This window comes from Callithrix jacchus, chromosome 12 (assembly GCF_049354715.1).
Source record: "Callithrix jacchus isolate 240 chromosome 12, calJac240_pri, whole genome shotgun sequence".
NCBI lineage: Eukaryota > Metazoa > Chordata > Mammalia > Primates > Cebidae > Callithrix > Callithrix jacchus.
Window position 1 is genome coordinate 46058400 of NC_133513.1, and position 20251 is coordinate 46078650.

A 20251-nucleotide genomic window follows, 5' to 3' on the forward strand; every position below is an offset into this window, starting at 1 on the left:
TTAAACCCAAACTAAGGTGAATATTTTGCACACCTTACTAGATACAATACTCTTCCTGAAAAAGTCATTTCAACTTACCAGCACTCGATATCAAATCTCTGCTTCTGAGGTAGGTACTTTGGAACCTGAAGCACACAGTTTAACGCTGTGCCTATGAGACCGTCCTGCTCTCCTGTTTTGGTGCTGCCCCACTCTGAAATAAGAAATGGATATAGGAAAATTGTTACTGATTCTGCCTTAGGACAGTAATAACAGATTTATTAACATGGATATTAACTTAGGATTGTATAGTCATTCCTCTATTGAAACATACTGTTGATACTTCCAGGTCAAGATACTAGGCTTATAGAAATATCAACTCTTAAAAGCGATTTTTTTTTTTTTTTTTGAGATGGAGTTTCGCTCTTGTTACCCAGGCTGGAGTGCAATGGCGCGATCTCGGCTCACCACCACAACCTCCTCCTCCTGGGTTCAGGCAATTCTCCTGCCTCAGCCTCCTGAGTAGCTGGGATTACAGGCACGCGCCACCATGCCCACCTAATTTTTTGTATATTTAGTAGAGACGGGGTTTCACCATGTTGACCAGGATGGTCTCGATATCTTGACCTCGTGATCCACCCACCTCGGCCTCCCAAAGTGCTGGGATTACAGGCTTGAGCCACTGCACCTGGCCTAAAAGCGATTTTTAAACCTATACATAAGTACATTAAGACAAATCAAAAAATCACTACACCAAGAAAAGGAGAAACAAAGAAAAATAACTTGTTTTCACATGCAACATACCTCTGTCAATGAGAATAACATGGAAAAAAATCTTACCATTATCATTAGTTAAATGGAGCAACACCCCAATGATGGCCCTCATGCAGTCCTCCACTGCTTTGCCCACATGGTTAGTTACATTCCGGTGAGGCAGAGGCTTACTGTCAGCTAAGCATATGCTGTCCTCAGCGCGGTTGTACTGCTGAATCAGTTCTTCACAATGTTGTAATGCTCTTAAGAGAAAATAAAATATAGACTACTATAGTAAATAATAGGTACACAACTTATTTCTATTTACTTGAACCTAAAGGCTATCAGATAAAACTTCCCTTTATTTTGGAAAAACCTGATACCTTAAAAAAACTACCCAAGGAATGTTAAAAATTAAACACTAATGGCAGAAGTTTCTATCTGTGCTACCTACATTTACTCTAGTAATCTCTTTATTTCCAAGTTGTCTCGCATGTTATTGATCTCTTCGTCAGACAGAGCACAACCCTTTTTCAAACAGGGAAAATGGTTAAGAGCTAATGTTGAACACTTCTGAGGTAGTAAATGTTATTGCCAATATTACACAACAAATGTTAATGTAAAGACAAGTATTAAATACTTCATATGCATTAGAGCAAATAATTATTATCTTAACTATCAATGCTACAGTATAATCATTATTTTTTAATTGAAGGTCAAACTGACATGTCTCCTTGTCAGTTATCCAAGGGGATGAGCTACATCCAAGTATTCTCAAGATACTACCCAAAATAACAAGGAAATATAATCCCTAAATGGGTCTAGTATTTCTAAAGACACTGTTTAAATCACCAAGTCCACTATTTTTAAGTTTAATACAAATCAAGTAAGCGGTCTCTGTCAGTTGATTCTTCATGCATTATGTAAAATGATACAAGATTCTTAAAAAACTCCTATCTAATCTATGCCTAGTTGCCCTTTAAAACATACTGAGGAAATTCTGTAAAGGTTTCCTAATATTTTACAACCCTTTGGTCAGGAAGGTGTTCCTCATGTGTAACCTAAAATAATTTGTACTTCTGGTATTGAATGCTTGTCAGGATTACCATACTGCCATTGGTAACTCAACTGTTTTTAGACTGAGCTAAACTAGGGCTTTGAAGATAAAAGGAGGTTCAGCATATGTTATTTAATCTTTATGCTACCCCTGCATTGATCATGGTTTCTGCTGAAAAGCTTAAAATCTAGAGATGAGTGCTCTTTTACAAACAATTCTGACCTCTACCATCACTTCCAAGACATTTGGTCTGAACTTCCTAATCATAACAAAAGAGCTAAAATGTGTCATATTAAATACTTCCATTTACAAGGCACTTGTTGGAGGGACTGAAGTATACACAAGAGATATTTTTAAATCAGAAACAACATATACAATTTTTATTTGTCAATTTAAAAAAGAAAAATCAGAAACATTTAACTTCAATAATCTTTGGTAAGAAAGGGTAAAACATGGTAGCAAACAAGCAGAATGCATGTGGTAAGAGCACTAACTATATAGGCAGGGCATAGTTCATGCCTATAATCCTTACACTTTGGGAGGTCAGCGTGGGAGGATCACTTGAGCCCAGGAGTTTGAGAACAGCCTGGGCAACATAGAAAGACATTGTATCTATTTTTAAAAAAAGAATGCTAAATATATATATAAAATAGGCCAGGTATGCCTATGATCTTAGCACTCTGGAAGGCTGAGGAGGGTGGCATCACCTGACGTTAGGACTTTGAGACCAGCCCGGTCAACATGGTGAAACCCCATCTCTAATAAAAATACAAAAATTAGCTGTGTGTGGTGCATATGCCTGTCCCAGGTACTCAGGAGGCTCAGGCAGAATTGCTTGAACCCAGGAGGTGGAAATTGTAGTGAGCCGAGATCATGCCACTGCACTCCAGCCTGAGCGACAGAGACTCCATCTCAGAAAAATAAATAAATAAATAAAAGCAAAATATACCATTGAAAGATACAAAATGTAGAAATGCAATCAAGTCCACAAATGTTCTGGAGGAAGACAAAAAAAATGTACAAATGCAAGACGAAAAAAGGAGATTTTAAAAACCTATAGATTAAGAAAATCTATTGAGACTAGAAATTTAAGATTACTGAAAATTAGAATATTGACTAAACATAAAATAGTAAGCAACTAGATAATCAATGGTATGAAAATAGTATTGGGTTATATTTTTTAAAAGTCATTTTCTTTCAGACATTGTATACTTAAGCATTTATGGATGAAATGATAATATCTGGATTTGTTTCAAATAATACAAGACGGGGAATGGATGGGGTTATAGATGAAAACCAGACTGGCCATGACTGATAATGTGTACATAACAGCTTATTACACTATTTATATTTGAAACCCTCTAAAATAAGAGGTTAAAAACAGATAAATCAGAATAAGACTGCAATGGGCCTTTGATAAGGCCGACTTCCTTTAATAAGAAAGTTGCACCTATAGCCAAAGACAATAAGCAATCAGAGATTTGGGAAAGTTAACTTCATGTGTTACTGTTCTAGGCTAAAGGCCAGAGAAGTAGGGCAGATATTAAGAACTAGGACAGAGATATCATGAAGAGGCTGCTGTAATAAGATAGAACCAGGACTGGAGACATACTTGGGAATTTTACCTGCACAGAGGTGACAGCATTAGCCTAATTGTGATGAAATATGTGTGGGAACAGAGAATGTGGAATAGAAGTTATATACAGATATGGAAAAACAAGTCTAAATAAAGTACAGAAGAAGAGGGCTAGAAAAGTCCATTTAAAACAAGAATGAGGACAAATGCTCAGTATTTATTATTTGCCAAGTACTGTTCTAGGCTTTGCATCTTAACTAATTTAACTCATTAATACATATCATACATAATATACAAAAGATACTTTTTAAATAATTTAAATCTTAAAAATGTTTTATATATATTTTTAATATATACATATTTTAAAGTATCTATTAAGAATATATTTCTTACAAACATAAATTAACTCATTTTATTGGAATAACAATCCTAAGTGGGTTAGATACAATTATTATTTTTTTGTTTTAATTTTTTTTTTTGAGACGGAGTTTCACTCTTGTTACCCAGGCTGGAGTGCAATGGCACGATCTCGGCTCACCACAACCTCCGCCTCCTGGGTTCAGGCGATTCTCCTGCCTCAGCCTCCTGAGTAGCTGGAATTACAGGCATGTGCCACCGTGCCCAGCTAATTTTTTGTATTTTTAGTAGAGACAGGGTTTCACCATGTTGCCCAGGATGGTCTCGATCTCTTGACCTCGTGATCCACCCGCCTCGGCCTCCCAAAGTTCTGGGATGACAGGCATGACCACCTTACCCAGCTCATAGATACAATTATTTACCCCCTTTGTAAAGAGCTTGATTTGTACGTTACAAAAGTTATACAGCTGAAATTATCAAGCTGGAATCCACAGTCATTTTGTGTCCAAAATCTGTACTCTTAAAACTTTAGTTATACAATGTGCACCAATTCATCGAACTCAATAGAGTATTTCATAAAGGAAGCTAATCCATTTGTGGTCAATCCAAATGTTTAAAATAAATAATGTTAGTTGTTAGCTAATAAACAAAAAACTTACTTAGCTGATGAAACAATAAGTTGGGAATCTTTATATGCTATCAAGTAGCTTTGATTTTCAGGATTAAGCACAGTTACCTAAAAGGGAAGAATATAAAATAATTGTGGCAATCCAAAACTTTCATTCACATATCACACTCTGCCTGGTCCCTAAAAGATAAAAAGATGAGGAAAAAAACAGTCCTTGTTGTCTAAGGGAATAATTTCACAACCCACAGGTTCCAGATGTAAAATAAGAAAGCTAATGTTTTGTGAAAAAATTAAGACATCACTGTTATTATTCATTCATATTTTACACTATGTATTCACTGTAACGAACTGCCTAACACATTGAATGTCAGAACAGAGCAGTCCTTAACAAATAACAAACAGCAAGCAAATAACATAAAGCTCTTAAGTAGATTCATTTAGAATACATTTTTACAAAGAAATATATGTTATCTACTGTTCCCAAAGAACTGTAGAAGACACACAGAATAATTACCATTTAATCTATGCCAGAAGTTTTTAATTTATACTACACTATTTTCCCCACGAATGCTTTTAAAATAACCTGAACAAATCTATGCATTCTGAGGTTAGCTGGCAACATAAATTCTAATCTATATGGAACTCAGTTAAAGTCCTTCATAAGAGTCAAAGAACAAAATACACTTACTGCAGTTCAACAGTATCATTTTCCAAAGCCAAATATCATGACAAACCGTGCTTATAAACAATCTGATGCAGGCCAGCCATGGTGGCTCACGCCTGTAATCCAAGCACTTTGGAGGCCAAGACAGGTGGATCAACTGAGGTTGGGAGTTTAAGACCAGCCTGACCAACATGAAAAAAGAAAAAAATTTTGAAGAAAAAAAAAACTGACTCAAATAAAAGTCAAATAAACCAAATGCTAATAATAATTTAAAAATAAAACCTGACCACATTTAGCTATTGTTATCTGCAAACAATATAGTCAAGCAGAAACTCACATTAAGGAAAAAACTAATAAAGACTGGAGGGGCTCAGCAAGGTAGCTCATGCCTGTATTCCCAACACTTTGGGAGGCCGAAGCTGGCAGTCCACTTGAAGCTGGGAGTTTTGAGACCAGCCTGTCCAACGTGGCAAAACCCCAACTCTACTAAAAATACAGAAACTAGTAAGGCATGGTGGCAGACACCCGTAATCTCAGCTAGAGGCTGAGACATGAAAATTGCTTGAACCCAGGAAGTGGAGGCTGTAGTGAGTCAAGATCACACCACTGCCCTCTAGCCTGGGTGACAGACCAACATTTTGGCTCAAAAAAATAATAAAATCTTAAAAAAAAGATTGGTGTATATAAACAAGCCTGACCTTTCATTTGCAGCAGTAATACAGGTACTCTTCAAAAACTGCTCATTTCACTTGTTTAATCACAACTGGTTGCTAAAAAAAAAGGTACTGAAATTTCTATCTGGATTAACAGAAGTGAACCCCACAGGCGTATATAAAATATCTGGCAGTCTCTCTCTTACACACGCATTCACAATCAAGACTGAATACTTTTTGCCAAATTGTCATCCATACTTACACTTTCTAAAACTCGTAAACATCTCTCTGCTCCCCATAATGAGGCTACGAGTTTCTCTTCATCCTCATCTCTACTTAAATGATCCACACATTCTTTTACTACATGAAAAGAAACAAACATAAGTTAATACTTATCATCAATACTTACCAATACAATACTTTTAGCTAACATTAAAAGCCATCTGTACACATGCTATGAACATGCTGGAATCTCTCTGAACATTTTTTATTCTAGGTTTCATACTTTGAGATTTTGAAATGTATCATACCCTGTAATTATTTTGTTTCCATAATCTCCCAATATCAAAATGTTAACAGTCTTTTTTTTTTTCTTTGGAGACAGAGTTTTGCTCGTTCTTCCAGGTTGGAGTACAATGGTGCAATCTCAGTTGACCACAACCTCCTCCTCCCAGGTTCAAGTGATTCTCTTGCCTCAGACTCCCAAGTAGCTGGGATTAAAGGCATGTGCCACTATGTCCAGCTAATTTTGTATTTTTAGTGGAGATGGGGTTTCTCCGTGTTGGTCAGGCTGCTCTTGAGCACCTGACCTCAGGTGATCTGCGCCTTGGCCTCCCAAAGTGCTGGGATTACAGGCATGAGCCACCGTGCCTGGCCTGGCCTCTTCTTTAAAGTTAGAAATCTGCAGGATACTACTTTTAAAAACAGACGTTTCCAAACTGATACAATAACTTTTTGAAGTATGTCTATAGAGTATTTTCTTCAGGCTTTAAATAATATATAAAAACGTTATACATGTGAATATCATACCTTTATCTACAATATGATCCAGACCACCCAAAAGTCGGAGTTCTTCCTTAAACCAGTCTCCTGCTCGTTTAGAAGTAAGGGACAATAATGTCTCCATAGCTAAATGCCCAGTCTAAAAACCAGAAGCATCATTAATGAATATTTACTTTTAGCAATTCTAAAGATTGTTTCTCTTTTCAAAAATTTACTGCACGCTATCAGTACAGTTTTTTAACACTATATTTATACATAAAATTGAATTTTCAATTTTATCAGAACAGCCCTCATTTAACAAAGTTCTAAAACTAGCTTTTCATAGAGAAAATGTGCTATTACAGTAGTCTATCACTTGTCAGTTTATTATTACACATACGTAGAGGTACTCATTTCTATAGTACAGAGGCCTAGTGTCAGACTGCTAAGTCAAAGGATACATGTATTTTTTAATTATTAATCAATATTAATTTGCCACAAAGGATTTAACAAGTAACACTCTCAGGAGCAAACTGTGGGATTGCCAGTTGTCCTGAATGTTCAAAGGCACAAGTTATCACTTAACATCTTTGTCTGAGGGCACAAAATGGTAACACTGCTTTTGGTTGTATTTTTTTTTTTTTTTTGAGACGGAGTTTCGCTCTTGTTACCCAGGCTGGAGTGCAATGGCGCAATCTCAGCTCACTGCAACCTCCACCTCCTGGGTTCAGGCAATTCTCCTGCCTCAGCCTCCTGAGTAGCTGGGATTACAGGCACGTGCCACTATGCCTAGCTAATTTTTTGTATTTTTAGTAGAGATGGGGTTTCACCATGTTGACCAGGATGGTCTCGATCTCTTGACCTCGTGATCCACCCACCTCGGCCTCCCGGTTGTATTTTTACAACTACAGTAAACTTGACCAGTTTTTCACATATTAATGAACTATATTTCTAGTATGAGATTCCTGTTCGTTATTCTTTCCATATTTTCCTACAAGACTGATTGTCTTTCCTTATTGTTCGGTGTATTGTGCATATTTCGCATACAAATCCTTTGCTCACTTTAGTACAGCAAACTGACTAGTTTTAAACTGAGGACTGCAGGCTTAATAGCTCAGATATTCATCATGTGGCCATGATGACAAAACTATTCAAATAATGCTTTAGGATCATCACCAGAAGAGTACAAAAGCTAACAGCCACATTTACAATCAGAGTAAAGTTTGTCTTTCTCTTTATTTCACTTTAGTTGTTGTTTTTCTATTTAAAGGATAAAGCCACCTCCCCAAGAAAGAACAATTTGGTTTCTGCTGTAATAAAGAAACTTCAGCATAACAGAAGAAATGCTTTAATTAGCAAAGATTGACAAGACCTAGTTTTTCTCCCAGTTTTTCCCCTTCAAAAGATGATAGTTTACATTAGGTCCTTCAGGCCTATTTGAAAACTGTACATAAACTAGATACTTAGAAATTCAAACAACAGGTATTACCAGTATTGCACATTTGGGAGAGATATAGAAGATTTTTAATCTACTTCTTTTAAAACAGTTGTTCTTGGCTGAGTGTGGCTGGTAGCTCATGCCTGTAATCCCAGCACTTTGGGAGGCTGAGGTAGGTGGATCACCTCAGATCAGGAGTTCAAGACCAGCCTGGCCAACATGGTGAAACCTGTCTCTACTAAAAACACAAAAATTAGCTGGGCATGGTAGTGGGCACCTGTGATCCCAGCTACTCACTACTCAGGAGGCTGAGGCAGGGAGAATTGCTTGAACCCAAGAGGTGGAGGTTGCAGTGAGCCAAGATCATGGCACTGCACTCTGGCCTGGGCAACAGAGCAAGATTCTGTCTCAAAAAGAAAAGAGAAGAGAAAAGAAGAAAAGAAAAGAGAAAAAAAAGGTTGTACTCCAAGGTGACAAATGTAGAACTAGAACCCAATACTACAAAAACAGATTCAACTCTGTCATTTCTCATTCTGTCCCTCAAAGAATGATTTAGATTGGTCTTAGGTGTATTAATTCACGAGTCATACTGGAAAAGCTGAAGACTAATGAGGCATTCTTTGTTTAGAAAGAAAGGTGATGGTAATTTGATATTAATAATTAAAACTCGTGCCTTTTTATGCTTAAAAGGGTTTCACTTTTGTTTCTATTGGCATAAAAAGGATTCTTTAATGTTTTAGGCTATATTAAGTATACTGCATGCTAGCATTTAAAAATTGCCTATTATTCAAGCATGTTATTTGAAAACTTGAATAGTCCTCAGAATTAAAGCACAGCCAAGTCATTAACCAGAAAATAAGAGGATTAGGCTGTGAGATGGCTGCACCTGTAATCCCAGCACTCTGGGACGCTGAGGCACAGGATCGCTTAAGCCTGGGAGGCGAATGTTGCAATGAGACCAGATCACATTACTGTACTCCAGCCTGGATGACAGAGTCAAAGAGTCTCAAGGGGGAAAAACAACAACAAAAACCACCCTGAGTCAGGTCCTTCAGGAGGCATTCCAGGACAAGGCATTGTTATCACAGGAGATGACATCTCCATTCATGTTTTACTGTCCCTAAAACCTTCCAATGGGACAAGATGTGGAGGTGGAAGACAGTCCTATTGATAATCCTGGCCCTGTGTGAACCTTGGTTAACGTGTGTGTCTTCATTTTTAACAAAAAAAAACAAGTTTTAAAAGTTAAAAAAATAATTGATTTTGAAAGAAGAAAAAAGCTCATAGAATATTTTTGCACAGTATACAGTGTTTTAAGCTAAGAGTTATTATAAAAGAGTCAAGAGTTAAACAGTACAGCCAGAGTGCACAGTGTTTATCAAGTCTACAGTGGTGTGCAATAATGTCCTAGGTCTTCACGTTCACTCACTCACTCACTGACACAGAGCAACTTCCAGTCCTGCAAGCTCTACTCAAGGTAAGTGTCCATATAGGTTCATCTTTTTAAATCTTTTATACCGTACTTTTACTGTACCATTTTTGTATTTAGGTGGACAAATTTTGCCACCGCTGTGTTCCAATTGCCTGCAGTGATCAATATAGTAACATGCTGTACAGGTTTGCACCCTAAAAGCAACAGGCTGTACTACATGTGGTACAGCCTGTTGCTTTTAGGGTGCAAACCTGTACAGTCTAGATGTGTAGTAGGCCATAACTTTTAGGTTTGTGTAAGCACAGTCTGATGCTCGTACAACAACAAAATCACCTAATGATTCATTTTCAGAACACATCTGTCATTGAGCAAAGCATGACTATACTACTGTTTGGAAAACTCTGCCCCTACCATGAAAGCTCTCTCTCTCTCTTTCCCTCCCCCACAAAGAGGCTCCCTTATCTCTCACTTTACATACTGGCCCTAGCCCTCCCGCCGCCCAGCTTCCCGCTGCCCAGCTTCCCGCCCAGCAGTTCAAACTGACCAACAGTTGCCCACCACCTCGGCTTTCAGCTTCTTCATGCCCTCAGCCCTTCAGTTCCCTATAAAACAATCCTGCCCCTTTGAGCAGCGTGGCCATTTTCCTTTTCCTCCCGGCTGGTCTGCCCAGAGGCTCTTTCCTCTCAATAAAGCCTGAATTTAAGGATTTTCTCCTAACCTGCGGTCCGGTTTTTTACTAACGAGCTCAGTATTCCCACAGAGGGTAGGTCGGACAACTACTGTTTTAAATTATCTTTTCATGGCACATCAGCAATACCAATATATTCAAGAAATTAAGTAACTTGTAACAAAACTAATGTGTAGAAGATATTCATTAAATTGTACAAAACACATAGTAAATCTACTGTACAATTTAAAACAAACAATACTCAAGAATAGTTAATGTTAGGGGAGGGATTGACATCTGTGCTCTGGCTTAATCATATGAATAAAAAAGTTGTTTTATCTAATACAGTAAAGTTTTTATTCTGGTATTTATCATCCTAATAAATTCAACAAAACATAAGACAAATTAAATCATCAAGTTTATCATGCCATTTAACAGCATACCGGAAATGAATCTAAATGTCGAACATAGGAGACAAAAAAATAAAGGCACATCCACCCAACTATGTAGGCAGTTAAAAATTATAGGCTCAAATTTGTTCTTTTATAGTATGAAAAAATGAGTAGACATTGTAAAAATGGTATAAATAAATAAAAATTACAAATGTTTTGACCAGGCTCAGTGGCTCATGTCTGTAATCCCAGGAAGGCCGAGGTGGGCAGATCACCCGAGTTCAGGAGTTCAAGACCAGCTTGGCCAACATGGCAAAGCCCCATCTCTACTTAAAAAAAAAAAAAAAAAAAATAGCTGGGCATGGTGGCATGCACCTGTAATCTCAGCTATCTGGGAGGCTGAGGCATGAGAATAGCTTGAACCCAGGAGGCGGAGGCTGCAGTGAGCCGAGATCACACCACTGGACTCCAGCCTGGGTGACAGAGTAAGACTTCATCTCAAAAATGAAAAACGTTAAAAACTTTTCGATGTAGTATACAGATGGTATGATGACATGGAGGAATACAGATTTGCCATCTGAGTGCAGCATCTCTCTCCACAATCTTATAAAGTGAAAAGTACTGAATACATGTCAGTTTTGTATCTTCTTGTTTAAAGTTAAACTGCTCTCCCATCCTCCACCTTAACCAGAATCTATTACCACCTCTAACCTAATTAACATAGAATAGAGCAATAGCCTTAAGTCACATCTGGCTAGCACAAAGCATTCTATACATTTTTGTGGCAAATGCTGCTGCAGTCTTCAGTTAAGTAATGGGGAGACACTGGCTTTTTTTTTTTTTGAGACATAGTCTTACTCTGTCACCCAGGATGAAGTGCAGTCGCACCAATCCCAGCTCACTGTAACCTCTACCTTGCCTCGTAGGTTCCAGGTTCAAGCAATTCTCGTGCCTTCACCTCCCAAAGTAGCTGGGAATACAGACACCTGCCACCAGGTCCAGCTATAATTTTTATATTTTTAGTAGAGATGGGGTTTCACCATGTTGGCAGAACTCCTGGTCTCAGGTGATCCCCACACCTCAGCCTCCCAAAGCACTGGGATTACAGCTGTGAGCCACATCACCTGGCCTGAGATCTGATTAACATCTGTTCTGGGAAAGCCTCTAAAATTTCTGGTTTACTCGTTGTTCCCTGTGTAAAATCAGGTACTTACTCTATATCCTAACCTGAGGTCAAACAACTTGATGTACTTCAGTGGCCCTACACATCTATTCTGAATTATACTTTCCCTATGGCATATAAACCCTGGATGTGGGGGTAATAGCATGGGGATCCCAAGACACAGACACAGCTTTTGATTATAAGTCCCTACTAAATGTTTCTTTCTGAAAAACTGGATTTGTCACTCTTCAGTTTCTCAGCTTCCCTGGACTTTGGGGGTACGTTTGCATAGACAATAATAAATGTTTATTATAGTTTTGATGTTGGAAATGTCTAAAAACCAGGTTATTATGTAATAAACACTCTTATTTTTTTCAAAAATCACAAGCCAATTATCTTCTACTGGCCTAGAAACCACTGGAACATTATTGATTCTATAAGTAAAAAAGCCAGAAGAAAGCAGAAGTGAAATAAAGCAGAAATGGCATAGCCATCTCACACATGGTGCGTTGTGATGAGCATAAGAGCAGCTACTGGCCATGACCGTATTATAAGGAACACCACCTCAGGGGAGGTGAGGTGCCTAAGAGTCTTCTTTGAGGTGTCTTCAGGGTTCTTCAGGTCCCGTGAAACAGACACCCTGAGGTACTTTGGAATAAATAGATGCCTATTCATTGAAAATGGCAGTTGTGTCAAGAGTGGTGGCTCATGCCTGTAATTCCAACACTTTGGAGGCTGAGGTGACCTCGCTTGAGCCCAGGAGTTCAAAACCAGCCTGGGCAATGTGGTGAAAACCCCATCTCTACCAAAAATACAAAAGTTAGCCAGATATGGTGGCATAAACTTGTAGTTCTAGCTACTTGGGGGGCTGAGGTGGGAGCATCACTTGAGGCCAGGGGCTTGAAGCAGCAGTGAGCCATGACTGTACCACTGCACTCCAGCCTGGATGACATAGCAAGACCCTGTCTCAAAAAATAATTATTATTATAAATTAAAAAAGAAAAAGGCAGACCTAAATCTTCTGAAGTTTTTATTCCTGAAATCTATGGAGAATAAGAATTCAAATTCCTAACAGCCTAAATGTAGTTCTACCTTTTTTTTTTTTTTTTGAGATGGTCTTGCTCCATCACCCAGGCTGGAGTGTAGTGGTACAACCTTGGTTTACTGTACTCTCAAACTCCCCAGGCTCAGGAGATTCCCCCAACCTAAGCCTCCTGAGTAGCTGGGACTATAGGTGCATACCACCATGTCCAGCTAATTATTTTGTATTTTCTGTAGAGATGGGGGTTTTGCCATGTTGCCCAGGCTAGAACCAAACTCCTAGGTTCAAGAAATCCAACTGCCTTGGCTTCTCAAAGCAGATATTGTAGGCGTGAGCCACTGCACCTGGCCCCTTTTATTTCTTAAAAAATGAAATAAATAAAGCGAGAAGGATTAGGCAAAATGCAACAGAAAATGTGCAGCAATTTACTGGGCAAAAAACCTAAAAGCACATAAACTAGTTTAGGAAGTTCAGGCAAGGAATGAAATTATACTCAGAGCTAAACCTGTTAATTTGCCAAACTGTAAACCAAGGTTAGAAGTTAAATCATTTGCCCACAGTCACCAAGTTATTGCAACTAACCAAAGACTTTCTGAAAGTAATTCTCACCTTGGAAGGAAGAAGGAACCTACCGTTATATTTTCTAGATCAAGATGCTTGTTGTGTACAGTTTCACAGAGCCTTCGGATTTTTTCTTTAATTTTGTTCATGTCTTTTTCATTCAGTAGCTTGGCTGACGAAGCATCTTGTTCCAGTTCCAAAAGTCGAATCATGAGATCTAAGCTAGCTCTATCAAGATCCATGTTCAAACGATCTCTACTCAGTATATACATGAGGGCAGCTGTACAGAGGGACAGATTCTTCAACAGACCAAAAAAAAGGAAAAGAAAAAGTTCATGTGAGCAACTCCTGACAATCTCAGGAAATAAGACTGTTAGTGACTTTTGCTTACAAGTTAAAATGCCTAAAACTTGTATTACACTCCATGTTGGAAACTTGAAAAATGTTTTATTCAGTGGTCCCTCTAAAAATATTCTGAAGAAACATGCTTAAAAAATGAAATGCTGTTGCTTAAAATTTTCCTTTCAATGGACCTTCCATACGTGAATGCCTGAAAGCTGTAAGAATATAAGCTGAGTTACATATTTCTTTGGCTATTCTGTGCTAAATGAAGAGTTTATAGAACATTTTTACAGACCTGTGTGTGTGTACAGGTATAAATTCTATTATGATATACCTCACTTTTTTCTGAGACAGGATTTCACTTTGTCACCCAGGCTGAAGTGCAGTGGCATGATCTCAGCTCACTGTCACCTTGACCTTCTGGACTCAAGCAATCTTCCCTGCCTCAGCCTCACAAGTAGCTGAGACAACCGGCATGTGCCACCATGCCCAGCTGACTTTTTTGTATTTTTGTAGATAGGGTGCCCAGGCTGGTCCTAAACACCTGAAGTCAAGTGATTCACCCACCTTGGCCTCCCAAATTGCTAAGATTATAGGCATGAGCCACCATGCCCAGCCTATTCTTTATGATATAGTAGACAGTCATATTTCAGTTTAAAATCAGTAACTGAAGGCCGGGTGCGGTGGCTCACACCTGTAATCCCAGCACTCTGGGAGGGTGAGGCAGATAGATTATGAGGTCAAGAGATGGCGACCATCCTGGCCAACATGGTGAAACCCCGTCTCTACTAAAAATAAAAAACTTAGCTGGGCGTGGTGGCACATGCCTATAGTTCCAGCTACTCAGGAGGCTGAGGCAGGAGAATTGCTTGAACCCAGGAGGCAGAGGTTGCAGTGAACCGCGATGGCGCCACTGCACTCCAGCCTGGCACCTGGCGACAGAGCGAGACTCTGTCTCAAAAAAAAAAAAAAAAAAACTCAACCGGGCATGGTGGCTCACGCCTGTAATCCCAGCACTTTGAGAGGCCAATGCGGGTGGATCCCAAGATCGAGAGATCGAGGCCATCCTGGTCAACATGGTGAAACCCCGTCTCTACTAAAAAAATGCAAAAAATTAGCTGGGCATGGTGGGGCGTGCCTGTAATCCCAGCTACTCAGGATGCTGAGGCAGGGGAATTGCCTGTACCCAGGAGGCAGAGGTTGCGGTGAGCAGAGATCGCGCCATTGCACTCCAGCCTGGGTAACAAGAGCGAAACTCCGTCTCAAAAAAACAAACAAAAAAACTCAATAACTGAAATAATTTTAAATCTGTATCAAACCCTTAACTTTTTTCCCCTGCAAAACACAGCTGTGTTTACATCTGTATGTAAACCCAGAATGCTGAATGACACATATTTGCATTTCTTTAAAATAAACCAATCGCCAGATCTGGTGGCTCATGCCTGTAATCCCAGCACTTTGGAAGGCCAAGGCGGGTGGACCACTTGAGGTCGGGAGTTCAAGATCTGCCTGGCCAACATAATGAAACCTCATCTCTACTAAAAATACAAAAAAAATTAGCTGGGCATGGTGACGCAGGTCTGAAATCCCAGCCACTCCGGAGGCTGAGGCAGGAGAATTGCTTGAACCCATGAGGCAGAGGTTGCAGTGAGTCAAGACTGCACCACTGAACTACAGCCTGGGTGACAGAGCGAGATTCTGTCTCAAAAAATAAATAAAAAAATAAAACATCAGGGAAGGATAATGTTAGGAGAAATACCTAATGAAGGTGATGGGGAGATGGAGGCAGCAAACCACCATGGCATGTGTATACCTATGTAACAATCCTGCAAGATCTGCACATGTACCCCAGAACTTAAAGTATAATAAAATAAATAAAATAAAATGCAAAAATTAGCCAGGTGTGGTGGCAGGTGCCTGTACTCCTAGTTACTTGGGTGGCTGAGTTGTGAGGATTGCTTGGAAAAATAAAATAAACCAATCAAGTCTGAGTGAACCAAATAATTTTTTAAATCATTAATAAAATGTACCAAAATCACTCAAGTCAGGTAGTTAAGTTAGCACATTCTATATTTTATTTTAATTTTTTTTTTAAAGGAGTCTCACTCTGTCACTGAGGCTGCAGTGCAGAGGCACAATCTCGGCTCACTGTAACCTCTGCCTCCGGGGTTCCAGCAATTCTTGCGCCTCAGCCTCCTGAGTAGCTAACGTTACAGGCATGCACCACCATGCCTGGCTAGCTTTTTGTATTTTTAGTAGAGATGGGGTTTTACCATGTTGCCCAGGCTGGTCTTGAACTCCTGAGCTCAGGCAATCTGCCCACCTTGAACTCCCAAAGTGTTAGGATTACAGGCATGAGCCGCCACACTCGGCCAGCACACTCTACTTATACAATTTAAAAATACTGAAGGTGAAGTATTTTAGATAAATGTGAATACAAAAAAAGGTCTTATATTTGGGATATTCCAACACTTGAGATATTCTGTTCTTACACTTATTTCAACATACAGAAAATACGACTATCTAAAGATTTAAACTTTGAGCCCCTAGAAGTATAGAAGCATCAGACCAGATGTCTGATTAAATGTTTATGCAACAAATTATTTTTGGAAAATAGGATGCCATAGAAAAGGCCATGGGGGACCCACTGCTCTTAAAATCACACACTGTAATGCCTTAGTCCCCTGTTAACTGCATAATAAAGCAAACAAAGTCTCTTTTGTTTGTTTTTAAGAGATGAGCTCTCACTAGGTTTTCCAGAATGGATCTGAAACTCCTGGGCTCAAGAAATCCTCCCACCTTCATCTCCAGAGTAGCTGGGACTTACAAGTGGACACCCCCTTGTCCAGCAACAAACTACTTTTTTTTTTTTTTTTTGAGACAGAATCTCTGTCTCCCAGGCTGGAGTGCCATGGCAAGATCTTGGATCACTGCAACCTCTGACTGCCAGGTTCAAGTGATTCTCCTGCTTCCGCCTCTTGAGTAGCTGGGACTGCAGGCACATGTCACCATGTTGGCCAGGCTCATCTCAAACTCTTGACCTGAGGTGATCCACCCACTTTGGCCTCCCAAAGTGCTGGGATTACAGGCATGAGCCAAGACGCCTGGCCCAGAAGATGCAGTATTAAATTAATTCTGTATCACCTAATCCATTTTTAGAACATAGTTTCTTTAACAAAAATATTGTAAGGCCATCTCAAAATACTACTAACTATAATAGTTAGCAATGATGGTTACTTTCTTCTAATTTTGGAAAATATAAACCTAATTATTTTTGTTATGTTTACTTTATTATTAAGCAAAAACATCAAAGGCAAGGAAAATGAAGAATTTATTCCTTATCACAATGAGGCTATGTTTGAGTCAATGAACAAAAAAGTTTCTAAGAAAATTAAAGCTGCATTTCCAAACCGGTTTTTTCCCCATGCATTAGTATCAAATAATACTAACAGATTCTTCTCAGCACTTTCTGATTATTGGGAAAATCATGCTTATAAAATTCAGTATCAGTATGCCACATTAGCCAAATACCAAAATAAAATTTTAATAGTATAAAATGACAAATTAAGAAAAAATGTTTTCATGAGAAAATAAGTATTAAGCAAAAACTTCTGACCATAAGCACTACAGATTTAGCAAATAAAATGAACTCAATCTATAATTAGGATATATTTGTAGAATATTCAGTGAAGACATTTTTTGATAGCCAAACAGACTAGTAGTTTTCTCAGTCTCAAAAAGTTAAAAATACCTGATGGTGCTGGGAATCATCCAAGGTTTTAAAGACCATTGCTACCATCCCATGTGCTCTCAGGTGCATTCGAAAACTGGGCATGGCACATTTAGTAGCCAAGCTAATAACACTAGAAGAAAATACAGTAGGTTAGGGGAACTGGAAACAGCTAGTACATTAGTTTTGTTTGTGTAATACCATAACCAGCAAATAGGAAGGGGGTAAAAGGGTCAAAGCATTGCCCATACATCATCGCAATATAAAAACCAGAGGCAAAACACATTAATAAAAATATACTGGTGCCTAGTATGTGATTATACTGTATACTGTATAAAAATACAGGTATACTGTATTTTTAAAAAATAACAATTGTCTTTAGTGCATTCTTTACATTAGTACTATCATTAAAAGCTTAAACTCTGAGCTACCTTTCATAATACTTCTAATAAAAATTAGAATTAATTATATTTGATTGAATATACTCCAAATGACTCTAAAATTCAATCAAAATTACAGTATTCAATCAATTCATTAGGGAGTACAAAAGACCATCTTTTTATTTTGAGCATTTGGGTGTAAGTGTAAGCACTCAGACCACAACATGCTTAAATAAATCTAATTTATTACGTGAACATCAAAGTAAAAATAACTTAAAAGATTCTTTTTTAAAAATTATTTATTTTCTTTCCGGTATTTTTTTCTTCCTTTTTCTGGAGACAGAGCCTCACCTCACTCTATCATCCAGGTCAAGCCATCCTGCCACCTCAGCCTCCCAAGGAGCTGAAACTGCAGGCACATGCCACCATGACTCACTTTTTATTTTTTATAGACACAGGGTCACATTATGTTGCCCAAGGTGGTCTCGAACTCTCGGACACATGCAATCCTCACAATTTGGCCTCCCAAAATGCTGGGATTACAGTTATGAGCCACCATACAGGGCAAAAAGGCTTTAGCATGTTGTTCTTGTTTTTTTAACCACTTAAAAACTGAAGCCTATGCTATGCTAAAAATGCTGTGATCACCCATCTTTCCCTCTATCATGTAGAACCAAATTCTTTCTAAAGAAATGGATAGTTCTGGCCAGATGAGGTGACTCATGCCTGTAATCCCAGTACTTTGGGAGGCTGAGCAGGTGGATCACAAGGTCAGGAGTTCAAGACCTGCCTGACCAATACAGTGAAACCTCATCTCTACTAAAACTACAAAAAAGTAGCTGGGCATAGTGGCTCATACCTGTAATCCCAGCTAACCGGCTACTCGGGAGACTGAGGCAAGAGAATCACCTGAACCCAGGAGGTGGAGGTCGCTGCAAGTGGAGACCATACCACTGCACTCCAGCTGGGGTTACAGTGTGAGAAATGAGAAAAGAGAGGACAGGAGAGAAAAGGAAAAGAAAAGAAGAGAGAGAGGAAGGAAGGAAGGAGGAAGGAAGGAAGGGAGGGAGGGAGGGAGGGAGGGAGGGAGGGCAGGCATTTTAACATATCACTAGCTGTATATACTATACACATCATAACAAAATAAAAAATGTCTGGCTTTTTGGATAATACATAGTTGAAAAAATTTAATACATCATGTACATAATTTTAAAATATAAAAATCTTACCTAAGGCAATGCGTGTTTAGAGGCTGAGTGCTCTTTAAGCCACTTAACAAGTACTCAATGTCATCAGTGAACTCTTGATTTTCACCAAATTCTACGACATCATTGAAGTGCTTCACGTGCTGAACAACAGTATATAACTGCCAAGAAAAAAAAATGTCACCCCTTTGTAACTATGAACTATTTAAATCTGTGGGCTCACTGTGCTTTACATAAGTGCATAAAATAGTTTGTTAGATGGTGACAAAAATATTTTTAGAACAATGATGATGGTAGGACAAAAGAAGTTTGTGGTTCAAAACTGAGTATCAGTATACTGATATTTGTTGAAGGTAAGAAGTTTGTGGTTCAAAACTGAGTATCAGTATAGTGATATTTGTTGAAGATATTAAAAGGCTGAATGTTACATACAAAAATCTATCAACATGCAGTAAACACTGTATATGGCTGCTTACTTCTTTGTCTTCTCGTCTGCATTTCAGTGCAGTAACTATATCTTGGTAGGGCTGAGTAGGTATTGTCACAGTTTTTATCACTTTGGATGGTGGTGCAGGAGCCTTAAAAACTCCATCATCTTTTTGATTTGGTTCCTTTGAAGACAGCCTCACCTATTAATAAAGGTATTAAATTAGTTGTTCTAAATAAATATACAAAAATAGGGACATCTCATCTATCTGGCAAATTCGGCTTCAGAAAAAGTAAATAAAGCTTTTTTAAAAGGGGGGGATGGGGAGGCCTCTCAAAGGCCTTTAGAAATATTTTGGATTCCATGTGCTAACAGGTAAGACATATGCATGTCTACATACAGAAGAACCACTCAAAAATTCTTTCTGGTCTTTTTTAAACTTTTTATTTCACACAATTTGTCTCTAGTACCATGAGAAAGACTACAGAACCACAACTGCATGCAAAAATAGCTTTCATAAGCAGAAAGGGACAGGACAGAAAAACTAGAGTCAAAAGAATTTTAACATCAAAAGAGTGTGAAATAGTTTAGGGCAGAAATAAACAGCTGCAATGAGAGCATGATATATTACTACTAATATACAAAATGATTTCTTTATACTATCAAGAGGAGTCTAAACAGTTTACAAAGACAGGAAACTGTACATTATATATTAGAAAAATTCTAACCCCAAATTATTTGTTGTTGTAAAGAACTACTTTACCTGATAACCCCAGATGACTGAAGCTTTACTGTTAACCTAGAAATCATGTATGATACCGTCAG

At 38.5% G+C, this 20251-nt stretch overlaps 1 protein-coding gene across 4 annotated transcripts in view; it reads right to left on the minus strand.

The window, feature by feature from the left end:
• Window positions 1–20251, minus strand: part of LOC100412850 (wings apart-like protein homolog) — a 63471-nt gene that overhangs the window by 15633 nt on the left and 27587 nt on the right. For all 4 annotated transcript variants that reach the window (XR_013524861.1, XM_078345432.1, XM_078345431.1 and 1 more), the window contains exons 5-13: window positions 19476–19628; window positions 19024–19160; window positions 17436–17547; window positions 13414–13641; window positions 6697–6808; window positions 5930–6027; window positions 4382–4458; window positions 820–995; window positions 79–193 (exon numbers count right to left, since the gene is read on the minus strand). Coding sequence is in view for 3 of the 4 variants with exons in the window: in XM_078345432.1 (XP_078201558.1) it covers window positions 79–193; window positions 820–995; window positions 4382–4458; window positions 5930–6027; window positions 6697–6808; window positions 13414–13641; window positions 17436–17519 (890 nt within the window). In the remaining variant the exon portion in view is untranslated. The remainder of the gene's footprint in view (window positions 1–78; window positions 194–819; window positions 996–4381; window positions 4459–5929; window positions 6028–6696; window positions 6809–13413; window positions 13642–17435; window positions 17548–19023; window positions 19161–19475; window positions 19629–20251) is intronic.